Below are 13,271 nucleotides of genomic sequence, written 5' to 3'. Positions count from 1 at the left end.
CTGACCCCACTAGGGATCAACCCTTCAGTTGGTATGTACAGGATACAATATCACCTGACCCCACTAGGGATCAACCCTTCAGTTGGTATGTACAGGATACAATATCACCTGACCCCACTAGGGATCAACCCTCCAGTTGCTGTTCCACTCCTCTAATCTCTAGGCTATCCACCACCTCCTTGTCTTTTGGCTAGGTCACTCTTAGAAAAAACATGGTTCATCAAGGGTTCTTCCACTGTCCCTGTAGGATGGTTCCTGTCAGAGAGACTACCATCCATCCTCTCTCTCTCTCTCTCTCTCCCTCTCTCTCTCTCTCTCTCTCTCTCTCTCTCTCTCTCTCTCTCTCTCTCTCTCTCTCTCCCTCTCTCTCCCCCTCTCTCTCTCTCTCTCTCTCTCTCTCTCTCTCTCTCTCTCTCTCTCTCTCTCTCTCTCTCTCTCTCTCTCTCTCTCTCTCTCTCTCTCTCTCTCTCTGTCTCATATAGTTTGCTAGAGCAGAGGTTCTCAGCGTTAGAGGCCAGGCACGTTAAGGAGCTCCAGGGTCTTCAGAGGCAGGAACAGCAGCAGCAGGACATGCTGGAGAGTCAGAGGCGCCTGGTCACCCAGCTACAGGGAGAGCTGGGGACCTCCACACACAACAGCACACTACTGCAGAAACAGCAGGCTATACTGACTGACACAGTGCAGCAGCTGCTAGCCATGGGCACCCACTGCAATGGTGAGAGAGATCTACTGGGAATGTGTTTGTTTTTTCTTCATTATCCATCCTTACTTGTCAAGTCTGCTAAATTCATTATAAAGGTCAAGTCTGCTAACTTCATTATAAAGGTCAAGTCTGCTAACTTAATTATAAAGGTCAAGTCTGCTAACTTAATTATAAAGGTCAAGTCTGCTAACTTTATTATAAAGGTAAAGTCTGCTAACTTAATTATAAAGGTCAAGTCTGCTAACTTTATTATAAAGGTCAAGTCTGCTAACTTAATTATAAAGTTCAAGTCTGCTAAATTTATTATAAAGGTCAAGTCTGCTAACTTAATTATAAAGGTCAAGTCTGCTAACTTTATTATAAAGGTCAAGTCTGCTAGCTTAATTATAAAGGTCTGAATTGGTTACTTATTTTATTTTACTTTATTATTACTATTATTATTATTATTATTATTATTATTATTATTATTATTATTATTATTATTATTATTATTATTATTATTATTTTAGTTTAATACCTTAAAGACCAAAAATATGCTGCTTAAGGGATCCCATATGTGAGGCTGCCACTGGCCGTAATGCTCCGACCCTGTAATTATAGTGCAGTGCGGGGGGACCGGGGAGGGAGGGTCGGGGGCCCTATAGAGGGGGTCTTCTGGGTCGGGAGCGACCAAACGGAGGGCCGGGGGCCTATAGAGAGGGTCTCCTGGGTGGGGAGCGACCAAACGGAGGGTCGGGGGTCCTATAGAGAGGGTCTCCTGGGTGGGGAGCGACCAAACGGAGGGTCGGGGGCCCCTATAGAGAGGTCTCCTGGGTGGGGGAGCGACCAAACGGAGGGTCGGGGGTCCTATAGAGAGGGTCTCCTGGGTGGGGAGCGACCAAACGGAGGGTCGGGGGTCCCTATAGAGAGGGTCTCCTGGGTGGGGGAGCGACCAAACGGAGGGTCGGGGGGTCCTATAGAGAGGGTCTCCTGGGTGGGAGCGCACCAAACGGAGGGTCGGGGGTCCTATAGAGAGGGTCTCCTGGGTGGGGAGCGACCAAACGGAGGGTCGGGGGTCCTATAGAGAGGGTCTCCTGGGTGGGGAGCGACCAAACGGAGGGTCGGGGGCCCTATAGAGGGGGTCTCCTGGGTGGGGAGCGACCAAACGGAGGGTCGGGGGTCCTATAGAGAGGGTCTCCTGGGTGGGGAGCGACAAAACGGAGGGTCGGGGGCTCTATAGAGAGGGTCTCCTGGGTGGGGAGCGACCAAACGGAGGGTCGGGGCCCTATAGAGAGGGTCTTCTGGGTGGGGAGCGACCAAACGGAGGGTCGGGGGTCCTATAGAGAGGGTCTCCTGGGTGGGGAGCGACCAAACGGAGGGCCGGGGGCCCTATAGAGAGGGTCTCCTGGGTGGGGAGCGACCAAACGGAGGGTCGGGGGTCCTATAGAGAGGGTCTCCTGGGTGGGGAGCGACCAAACGGAGGGTCGGGGGTCCTATAGAGAGGGTCTCCTGGGTGGGGAGCGACCAAACGGAGGGTCGGGGGTCCTATAGAGAGGGTCTCCTGGGTGGGGGAGCGACCAAACGGAGGGTCGGGGTCCTATAGAGAGGGTCTCCTGGGTGGGGAGCGACCAAACGGAGGGTCGGGGGGTCCTGTAGAGAGGGTCTCCTGGGTGGGGGAGCGACCAAACGGAGGGTCGGGGGGGCCCTATAGAGGGGGTCTCCTGGGTGGGGAGCGACCAAACGGAGGGTCGGGGGTCCTATAGAGAGGGTCTCCTGGGTGGGGAGCGACAAACGGAGGGTCGGGGCTCTATAGAAGAGGGTCTCCCTGGGTGGGGAGCGACCAAACGGAGGGTCGGGGCCCTATAGAGAGGGTCTTCTGGGGTGGGGAGCGACCAAACCGGAGGGTCGGGGGTCCTATAGAGAGGGTCTCTGGGTGGGGAGCGACCAAACGGAGGGCCGGGGCTCTATAGAGAGGGTCTCCTGGGTGGGGGAGCTTGACCAAACGGAGGGTCGGGGGCCCTATAGAGGGGTCTCCTGGGTGGGGAGCGACCAAACGGAGGGCCGGGGGCCCTATAGAGAGGGTCTCCTGGGTGGGGAGCGACCAAACGGAGGGCCGGGGGCCTATAGAGGGGGTCTCCTGGGTGGGGAGCGACCAAACGGAGGGCCGGGGGCCCTATAGAGGGGGTCTCCTGGGTGGGGAGCGACCAAACGGAGGGTTTCCCTGTGGGGCTTGTTATTTTACAGCTATGTGCTTTAGCAACACTAAAGATAACAGTTACATTTTAGAAAAACAATGGCGACACCGTCTATTTCTCTCCTGGAATTTGAAAGGGTTTAATATTCCTATCAAGTGTTCCAGATGTCTTGATATTCTAGCTAAGAAACCATGTTGATATATCGATGCTACAAGGAACACACCTGCTCCAAAAGGACGCATATAGAATAGAAAACCGTTTGTCCAAACTGGCTGCTTTTTCATCAGCCCCAAACAAAACTAAAGGTGTTTTCATGATGATACATTAGAAACTCTAAATCACCATCCTTGGTAAAGGAGAAGACCAAGAAGGTAGAATCACTTTCCTTTAAATTAATCCATAATGGAAAGAAAATTGCCTTTATTAACGTGTATGCTCCGTATTCATATGATCCTACGTTTTTGTTTATCTGAACAGCATATTGTTAGAATTCACTGAATTCCAACTGGTTATTGGGACAGATATTAATGCCATTCTGGACATGTCTGGCGAGGACATATTCATTTTACATTTTACATTTTAGTCATTTAGCAGACGCTCTTATCCAGAGCGACTTACAGTTAGTGAGTGCATACATTTTCATACTGGGCCCCCCCGTGGGAATCGAACCCACAACCCTGGCGTTGCAAAGGCCATGCTCTACCAACTGAGCTACACGGGGCCTACATTTTGAATATTCCTAAAGCAAAATAGTACACTCTCTATTCAAACAATATCAAAACAATCTCCCGAATCGATTTCATACTATCATCTACTCCTCTATTTTCTTTAATCAAGAAAATAGAAATCTGCCTATCTAATCATCATGCTTATAACTGGCAGATACACATGTCTCAATCTCCTAAAAGAGCCACAAGATGGCCATTTAATGTTTCCTTACTACAAAATCCTACTTTCTGTGAACAATTTGAAACTGAATTGAATTCATTTATAATGATTAACAAAAATTCAGTCGATGAGCGTCAGATTTTATGGCAAGCCATCGAAGGCTTTATTAAAAACGATGCAACTGCATTTACATCTGGGCTCAATAAGTAACAATTAAAGAAGATATCAGAATTGGAAAAGTTGTTAACGATGTTAGAGCCTTCTCAACAAACACTTATTTTCAGAAAAGGTAGCGACTGCTCTCTTCAAAGTCAAGACAGAACTAAATCTATTGATAAGACAGAGAGCAGCATTTGCCATCCATCGAGTTAGACTCAACCATTACTTCCATGGTAATCGACCCAGTCATCTACTGGCTAACAAGCTTGGCAGTAATGATCAATTAGAGGATATTGCAGCTATTGAATCTGAATCAGGTTAATTACTATAAGAACCCAAGTTAATCAACGAAAGATTCTCCCGTTTCTATAAAGAATTGCACACCTCTGATTATAAATCCACACCAAGCCAGACCGAGGCCTTTTTAAAAGATAGAAGAACTCCTCTTCTCTCAACTGAGGGAACTGGCTGGCTGGGAGCCCAAATCTCTCCCCATGAACTCAAAAGGACACTAGATAACATGAATAAAGGTAAATCACCTGGTTGTGACAGTATTCCTCCTGAGGTCAATTTACAATTTTGGAACCAATTAGGTCCACTGTTACTTGAAATGATGAACACAGCCATTCACAAATGTTCATTTGGAAGGGATGTGAATACAGCACTAATTTAGCTTTTATTTTAAAAAAAGGATGCCACCAAGTGCTCTCACTATCACCCACTATCTTTGATAAACACAGATATTAAACTATTTTCAAAAATGATGTTGTCCCCTCTCGAAACGTACTTACCCAAATTGGTACATCTTGACCAAAGTGGGTTTGTTAAACTATTATCCTCAGATAAACTCCATCGACGATTACATACTGTATCTGACATGCTTCATCAGAAACCAAAGCTCATTGGGTAGCTCTATCTCTGAATGCATAAATCACTTTTGATAGACTAGAATGGTCGTATCTTTGGTCGGTTCTGGAACATATGGGACTTTGACTCCAATTTCATGAATATGATAAAAAATACTTTATGCCAGTCCCTCAGCCAAAAATAATAGCAGGCAATACCTGCTCTGTTCCATTCAGACTAACTAGAAGTAGCAGGCAAGGTGATCCCATCCCACCTCTGCTATTTTTATTGTCTATGGAGCCCCAGGCCTAGGCAATTCGACGATCGAAAGAAATTACACCAATATCTCTCAATTCTACGGATAGCGTCATCTCATTATACACCGACGATATCTTTCCCTAGCTAGACAATGTATCTCAATCCCTCCCAAAATATTTGAAGATAATAGACAAATTCAGCTCCGTCTCAAGTTATAAAATAAATCTAACCAAATCGACCCTACTGCCTCTCAAGATGTCGATGGAGGACTCCATCTCTACTTTTGGAATCCCAATCGTTTCCCATTTTAAATATTTGGGAGTAGATATATTTCCTTCCTTAGATAAAAACATTACCAAAAACTTTAACAGAATGCTCAAACCAATTCAATCCGACCTCAGTAGATGGACTAATATCCCAGTTGCTTTAAACGGCAGAATGTCTATTGTCTAAATGAACATATTGCCACGGCTGAATTTCTGTAGTTCAATGCTCTGGCTGTTTGCGATAACTTTCTGTAGTTCAATGCTCTGGCTGATAAAACCAAAGTGCATTTTCAAAATGTATATTGCAAGGTAAGCGAGCCCGTATAACATTAACAAACTTGCAAAGAGGGAAAGACGTAGGAGGACAATCCGTATGATGTCTCCTATTGTCCTGGAAGAAGTGATCTTCACTCATATTTCCCTTAAATAATATAAACTACGCTTTGGTTGTCTTATTGCTATGCAATTTCCATTTTGCGCAAAAATTTACAATGTAACTGGGAATCAAAATGGCATGCATACTCCAATACGTGACCGACCGGCTCGATTTGGTCTTATGTAGCAACATTTGAGATTGTGTTTTTTTTTTTACATTGGATAAAAGTAGCGACTCAGAGCTAGAAAATGGTATATCACACACTACAGTTGAGGAACAATGGGAAAGTAATTCTGCTTTGAAAGTTGATAAACCTCTTACCTCACTTTTGAGACAATGGCCCTTGAATGTTTTGGTAAACCTACTGGAGAGCTCTTCTTTGTCTACACCCATTCAGCATCGTTCACACCCACTTAAGCCTTAGCTAAAACCCATCTCTTTAAGGATTCACATGTGAGGCCATGCACTAAACAACCAAAGATTTCAAGACTAAAGGCTAGTTTATACTACGGGTGTGTTCGTAAATTCAATCTCCCTCTCTCTGATGCCCACCTCTTTGAAGGGGCCCACTACGTCATCAGTTATTTTAACTAAAACATAACCAATCTTTGTTAAACATAAATACCAAACTTGTTTTTGCATGGATTCTGCGACGCGGTTAGCTTTTAACAGCTAGGACCACTATTTCTTGTCCTGGAATCCCGCTTACCTGACAGGTTAAAGTCTGCTTGAAAGAGCGCTAACCTAGCAAAGCTGCTAACATTAGCCATCAAGCTAACGAAGTTAGTCCTAGATGAGTTTTCCAATGGAGCCCTCTTTGGGGAAGTAAATGAACGGTTCCAGCGCTGTAGGAGTTGTATCTACTACGCTTTGTTTCAGGACAAACTAGACCACGCAGAGTTCAAATGCGGCAGTTGTGTGCTTGCCGAGGATTACAGTGGGGGAAAAAGTATTTAGTCAGCCACCAATTGTGCAAGTTATCCCACTTAAAAAGATGAGAGAGGCCTGTAATTTTCATCATAGGTACACGTCAACTATGACAGACAAAATGAGGAAAAAAAATCCAGAAAATCACATTGTAGGATTTTTAATGAATTTATTTGCAAATTATGGTGGAAAATAAGTATTTGGTCAATAACAAAAGTTTCTCAATACTTTGTTATATACCCTTTGTTGGCAATGACACAGGTCAAACGTTTTCTGTAAGTCTTCACAAGGTTTTCACACACTGTTGCTGGTATTTTGGCCCATTCCTCCATGCAGATCTCCTCTAGAGCAGTGATGTTTTGGGGCTGTCGCTGGGCAACACGGACTTTCAACTCCCTCCAAAGATTTTCTATGGGGTTGAGATCTGGAGACTGGCTAGGCCACTCCAGGACCTTGAAATGCTTCTTACGAAGCCACTCCTTCGTTGCCCGGGCGGTGTGTTTGGGATCATTGTCATGCTGAAAGACCCAGCCACGTTTCATCTTCAATGCCCTTGCTGATGGAAGGAGGTTTTCACTCAAAATCTCACCATACATGGCCCCATTCATTCTTTCCTTTACACGGATCAGTCGTCCTGGTGCCTTTGCAGAAAAACAGCCCCAAAGCATGATGTTTCCACCCCCATGCTTCACAGTAGGTATGGTGTTCTTTGGATGCAACTCAGCATTCTTTGTCCTCCAAACACGACGAGTTGAGTTTTTACCAAAAAGTTCTATTTTGGTTTCATCTGACCATATGACATTCTCCCAATCCTCTTCTGGACCATCCAAATGCACTCTAGCAAACTTCAGACGGGCCTGGACATGTACTGGCTTAAGCAGGGGGACACGTCTGGCATTGCAGGATTTGAGTCCCTGGCGGCGTAGTGTGTTACTGATGGTAGGCTTTGTTACTTTGGTCCCAGCTCTCTGCAGGTCATTCACTAGGTCCCCCCGAGTGGTTCTGGGATTTTTGCTCACCATTCTTGTGATCATTTTGACCCCACGGGGTGAGATCTTGCGTGGAGCCCCAGATCGAGGGAGATTATCAGTGGTCTTGTATGTCTTCCATTTCCTAATAATTGCTCCCACAGTTGATTTCTTCAAACCAAGCTGCTTACCTATTGCAGATTCAGTCTTCCCAGCCTGGTGCAGGTCTACAATTTTGTTTCTGGTGTCCTTTGACAGCTCTTTGGTCTTGGCCATAGTGGAGTTTGGAGTGTGACTGTTTGAGGTTGTGGACAGGTGTCTTTTATACTGATAACAAGTTCAAACAGGTGCCATTAATACAGGTAACGAGTGGAGGACAGAGGAGCCTCTTAAAGAAGAAGTTACAGGTCTGTAAGAACCAGAAATCTTGCTTGTTTGTAGGTGACCAAATACTTATTTTCCACCATAATTTGCAAATAAATTCATTAAAAATCCTACAATGTGATTTTCTGGATTTTGTTTTCTCATTTTGTCTGTCATAGTTGACGTGTACCTATGATGAAATTTACAGGCCTCTCTCATCTTTTTAAGTGGGAGAACTTGCACAATTGGTGGCTGACTAAATACTTTTTTTCCCCACTGTATAGGCTTGAGGTGGCTTCCTTGATCACGCAGGTCGCCAGCCTACGTAAGAAACTGGGGAAAAATGCAGAGTGGAATGTTTACCTTTTCTACGCCGGTGGCTGGACGGCGTTCATGCATGTTGGATGCATCTCTGCCTTGTCGTTTGTCGTTATCCGACTGGCCGGTGTTGCCCGGAGTTCGTTCGCCAGGGGAGCCATCTCCTGCCTCTCCTCCCCCATCTGATAGTGGAGTCAAAGGAGAACAACAAGAGGAGCATGGCAATCAACTATGGTCGCATGTCACGAGCCGTGGAAGCCGAACACATCGGCCTCCCTCAAAGCAGTCTACACTCACAACGAGAGGCCCGGAGCGGATACAAACAACTAATAGTTTCGCCGCCCTTTAGCCTGATCTTCCTGCACCTTTGTCGCTGGGGGTACCTGTGTCTGCAGCCGCTGTGCCTACTCCTATGATTTCGAAGTCGACATCGGCAACCTTCCGTCCCTGCTCTGGATCGTTGGGGCTTCTCCATCTGTCGGAGGCCTGCACCATTCTGTGAAGCATGGGAGTGGGCGTATTTCCTCGTCATTCACGCCAGCTGTGATTTTGGGCAGTTCCATGGTAAGAAATGTGACTGTTCCTGGTGCAAAAAACAATGTCCTATCCCAGAGCTCAAGTAAATGACATTACTAAGCTGCTCCTGAGTGTATTATGCCAGGACATGGACATCGATTCTCTCGGAGCGTTCAGAGAGCACACTGGACACTCTGGGCGAGGAGTAGGGTTGACCGAACAACAGCAGTCAAGCAGCCAAGCTAACATTTGCTAGCCTGCTAGCTACTTCCAGACACAAATGAGAGAACAGCTCACTCTGACCATTTTACTCACCGTAGCAGAGCTGGTTAGGCTGTTGTTATGTTATCCAGAGCGTTGGTGACCATACCTGTGCTGCTGGCAACAATTGATTTCTGTTTTTTTGGCAACGTTTACTGACGCCAGCCATATTCAAATGATCTGTCACATGATCTCAGTATATATACACCTGTTCTGAAAGGCCCCAGAGTCTGCAACACCAAAAAGCAAAGGGCACCACCAAGCAAGTGGCACCATGAAGACCAAGGAGCTCTCCAAACAGGTCAGGGACAAAGTTGTGGAGAAGTACAGATCAGGGTTGGGTTATAAAAAAATATCAGAAACTTTTAACATCCCACAGAGCACCATTAAATCCATTATTAAAAAATGGAAAGAATATGGCACCACAACAAACCTGCCAAGAGAGGGCCGCCCACCAAAACTCACGGACCAGGCAAGGAGGGCATTAATCAGAGAGGCAACAAAGACACCAAAGATAACCCTGAAGGAGCTACAAAGCTCCACAGCGGAGATTGAAGTACATGTCCATAGGACCACTTTAAGCCGTACACTCCACAGAGCTTGGCTTTATAGAAGAGTGGCCAGAAAAAAGCCATTGCTTAAAGAAGAAAATAAGCAAACACTTTGGTGTTCGCCAAAAGGCATGTGGGTGACTCCCCAAACATATGGAAGAAGGTACTCTGGTCAGATAAGACTAACATTGAGCTTTTTGGCCATCAAGGAAAATGTCTGGTGCAAACCCAACACCTCTCATCACCCCGAGAACACCATCCCCACAGTGAAGCATGGTGGTGGCAGCATCATGCTGTGGTGATGTGTTTCATCGGCAGGGACTGGGAAACTGGTCAGAATTGAAGGAATGATGGATGGTGCTCAAGTTTTCATTTTTTTTGTCTTATTTCACAGGAAACAAATTTTTGCATCTTCAAAGTGGTAGGCATGTTGTGTAAATCAAATGATACAAACCCCCCAAAAATCAATTCTAATTCCAGGTTGTAAGGCAACAAAATAGTGAAAATGCCAAGTGGGGTGAATACTTTCGCAAGCCACTGTATCTAGCTAGCTAACAGTACGCTTTAACTTGAAATGAAAACGGCTTTCTCACAAAATTAGAAACGCATAATATCTGAACATAGCTAGACTATCTTACCCGTATACATGGATGGACGCTTCTCCCTCTCTGACACGGATGCCATGGTTGCCCTTAGTTTGAAGATGTAATCTGGAGACAGGTGTTTTATAACAGCCTTCTGTGTGTTCTCTTTTTGACTCCCTATGCATATTTGCAATCAAACGCCAGATTTTTCTCGATCTCCTTAGCTATCATACTCTAATTCCACCGTGCATTCCACTGATTTCAAAACTTGGTCCTCCAGAAAGTGGAGAGCAACACCTTTGCAGTTCTACTACGCGATATCTTTCAAAAAAAGCTGCGTTAATAAGGATTACCTACACATACTGACCATCTCATGTTATAGAAAGACGCGTGCTACATGGCAGACCAATCTGAACTCATCTCTCGGCATGTTCATCCCACCCATTATCTCAGCCAATCATGGCTAGCGGGAAGGTTCCTGTCTTTTTTCCGTGGCTAAACCAACTAGGCTCGTAGTTTAACAATTGTATTCGTATTTACAGATGGCATACAAATTTGTTTTTAAACACATGAAAGTTTACATGTTCCAGAAGGCATTTTCTTCCAAAACGCCCATTTTGATGAAAACAAAAAGGTTTACATTCAAATGGCTCTCCTGTGAAGTAGTGTCGCGCGACAGACACTTAGTTTCCTGAAACTAGTCACATATTTCACAATAATGCCTTGCGATCTGGAGGCATTTTGCATCCCCCCATGGTCTATATGTGGAATCCGTACCCTTGGCGATATCATGGACAGTAATGATTTGAGAACATGCCAAGATTTGAAAGATACATACACATTACCAGGCAAATCCTTTTTCTATATTTACAAATTAGGTCAGCAATGCTGGCCTGTGGAGTTCCTTGGGATACCCAACTACCAAACCATCCAATGATGGGGTTAATAAATAAATGATCTGGGCTCCCGAAAGGACTGATGTCTATTATATATAAACAACTCTTGGAAAGCTTGAATGCTGAGCTAGCCGTTAAAAAAGTATGGTCCACAAATCTAAATGAATCTGAACAACACTTTAACTGGAACATCATATGGAAAAATATGACCTTGGCATCCCGTAATCCGAAACATCAACTGATACATTTTAAGTTTGTTCATAGACTGTATTTAACACCAAGGAAACATTTTACGATGAAATTGAATGCTATCCCTCTCTACTAGATATACCCAGTACATGGTCATTATCCTGAATGCTATCCCTCTTTACCCAGATATACCCACTACATAGTCATTATCCTGAATGCCTATCCCTCTCTACCAGATATACCCAGTACATAGTCATTATCTTGAATGACTATCCCTCTTTACCCAGATATACCCAGTACATAGTCATTATCCTGAATGACTATCCCTCTCTACCCAGATATACCCAGTACATAGTCATTATCCTGAATGACTATCCCTCTCTACCCAGATATACCCAGTACATAGTCATTATCCTGAATGCTATCCCTCTCTACCCAGATATACCCAGTACATAGTCATTATCCTGAATGCTATCCCTATCTACCCAGATATACCCAGTACATAGTCATTATCCTGAATGACTATCCCTCTCTACCCAGATATACACAGTACACCCAAAGAGGAGCCAGTGATCTTCAGAAACTGTGCTGAAATCTTCAGATCTGGGGTCACAGAGAATGGTGTCCACAGCATACGACTACCCAACTCTACCCGCACAGTTAAGGTAAGGGGTTACATTTAATGACCTTATGCAGGGGTTCAGCTTTTATGTCGAATATTGCATAATTTACCAGCTGACACTATATATTCCAATCTCTGCTTTTCTTCAGCGTATAGAAGAACCACACACACCCTATGAAAAAAAGGTTGACATTTGGACATTTTATTGTTTCCGAGAGGGCCACATTAAGGGCAGGAAGGACAGAGAGTGGGACTGTTTGCCGAGAATGGGCGAGTGGAAATGTCACGTCTGAGTACAGAACGTTACAATAATAAACAACAGGAGTGCTTTGCCCTGCAGGCCCAGCCCAGCCTGAGAGAGTAGAGAGTCAGAATTACTGAAGAGGCCCTACACTGACCTGAAGCAGCTTTTTGCCAACTCACTCACCCGTGGTTTAGTGCACCACAAGCTAGCCCCTTTCCACTGTCACAGTCTGAAGACAAGACATTACTGGCAGAGGTTTAGAAAGCCCTGGACCAGTGAAGAGAAAATATTCTGGAAAATGTGGTTTTGTTATTCATTGCTTTTTCACTCACCATCTGTTGTCTCCATCCCCTCCTCTTCTTCACCTCCTGTGGGTCACCTGGTACCCAGGTGATGGTCTCCGCTGCTAGTTAGTCGACACTCTTATACAGAGCGACTTACAGTTAGTGAGTGCATACATTTTCATACATTTTTTCGTACTGGTCCCCCCCCCCCCGTGGGAATCGAACCCACAACCCTGGCATTGCAAGCGCCATGCTCTACCAACTGAGCTACACGGGGACCAGTAGCCAGGCGTACGTCTCTGCTACTGTGGGTGTTTACATAGATGCAAGCTGGTATCGAAACGTTTCAAATGGCACCCTTTTCATTACATAGTGCGCTGCTTTTGACCAGGGACCATAGGGTGCTGTTTGGGACACTCAATAGACTCCAGCAGCGTCACCCCATTGCTTTCAATCTCTGACATCCAACCATCTAGCCTCATGACAGACACTCTCACACACACACACACACACACACACTCTCACACACACACACACACACACGCACGCACGCACGCACGCACGCACGCACGCACGCACGCACGCACGCACGCACGCACGCACGCACGCACGCACGCACGCACGCACACACACACACACACACACACACACACACACACACACACACACACACACACACACACACACACACACACACACACTCTACATCTAGCCTCATTGCATGCTGGGTGGCTGCAGCTGTAAACAGGGAGAGGTTTCAATTGCCCTGTTTTTTTTAAATGCAGAGTGTGTGTTTAAATGCAGAGTGTGTGTTTAAATGTGTGTGTGTAACGGGGCCCAACGAGACAATATTTGTGTGAGATGCGGTTGAGCCATCT

At 45.5% G+C, this 13,271-nt stretch overlaps 1 protein-coding gene across 2 annotated transcripts in view; it reads left to right on the top strand.

The window, feature by feature from the left end:
* Nucleotides 1-13,271, top strand: part of LOC121572231 (angiopoietin-2-like) — a 140,569-nt gene that overhangs the window by 102,138 nt on the left and 25,160 nt on the right. For both annotated transcript variants that reach the window (XM_041884176.2, XM_041884177.2), the window contains exons 4-5: nt 483-715; nt 11,784-11,908. In XM_041884176.2, coding sequence (XP_041740110.1) covers nt 483-715; nt 11,784-11,908 — 358 coding nt within the window. The remainder of the gene's footprint in view (nt 1-482; nt 716-11,783; nt 11,909-13,271) is intronic.

This window comes from Coregonus clupeaformis, chromosome 8, assembly GCF_020615455.1.
Source record: "Coregonus clupeaformis isolate EN_2021a chromosome 8, ASM2061545v1, whole genome shotgun sequence".
In the NCBI taxonomy this organism is placed as follows: domain Eukaryota; kingdom Metazoa; phylum Chordata; class Actinopteri; order Salmoniformes; family Salmonidae; genus Coregonus; species Coregonus clupeaformis.
The sequence above is the reverse complement of the archived record's forward strand: the minus strand, read 5'-3'. Positions and strand labels throughout refer to the sequence as shown.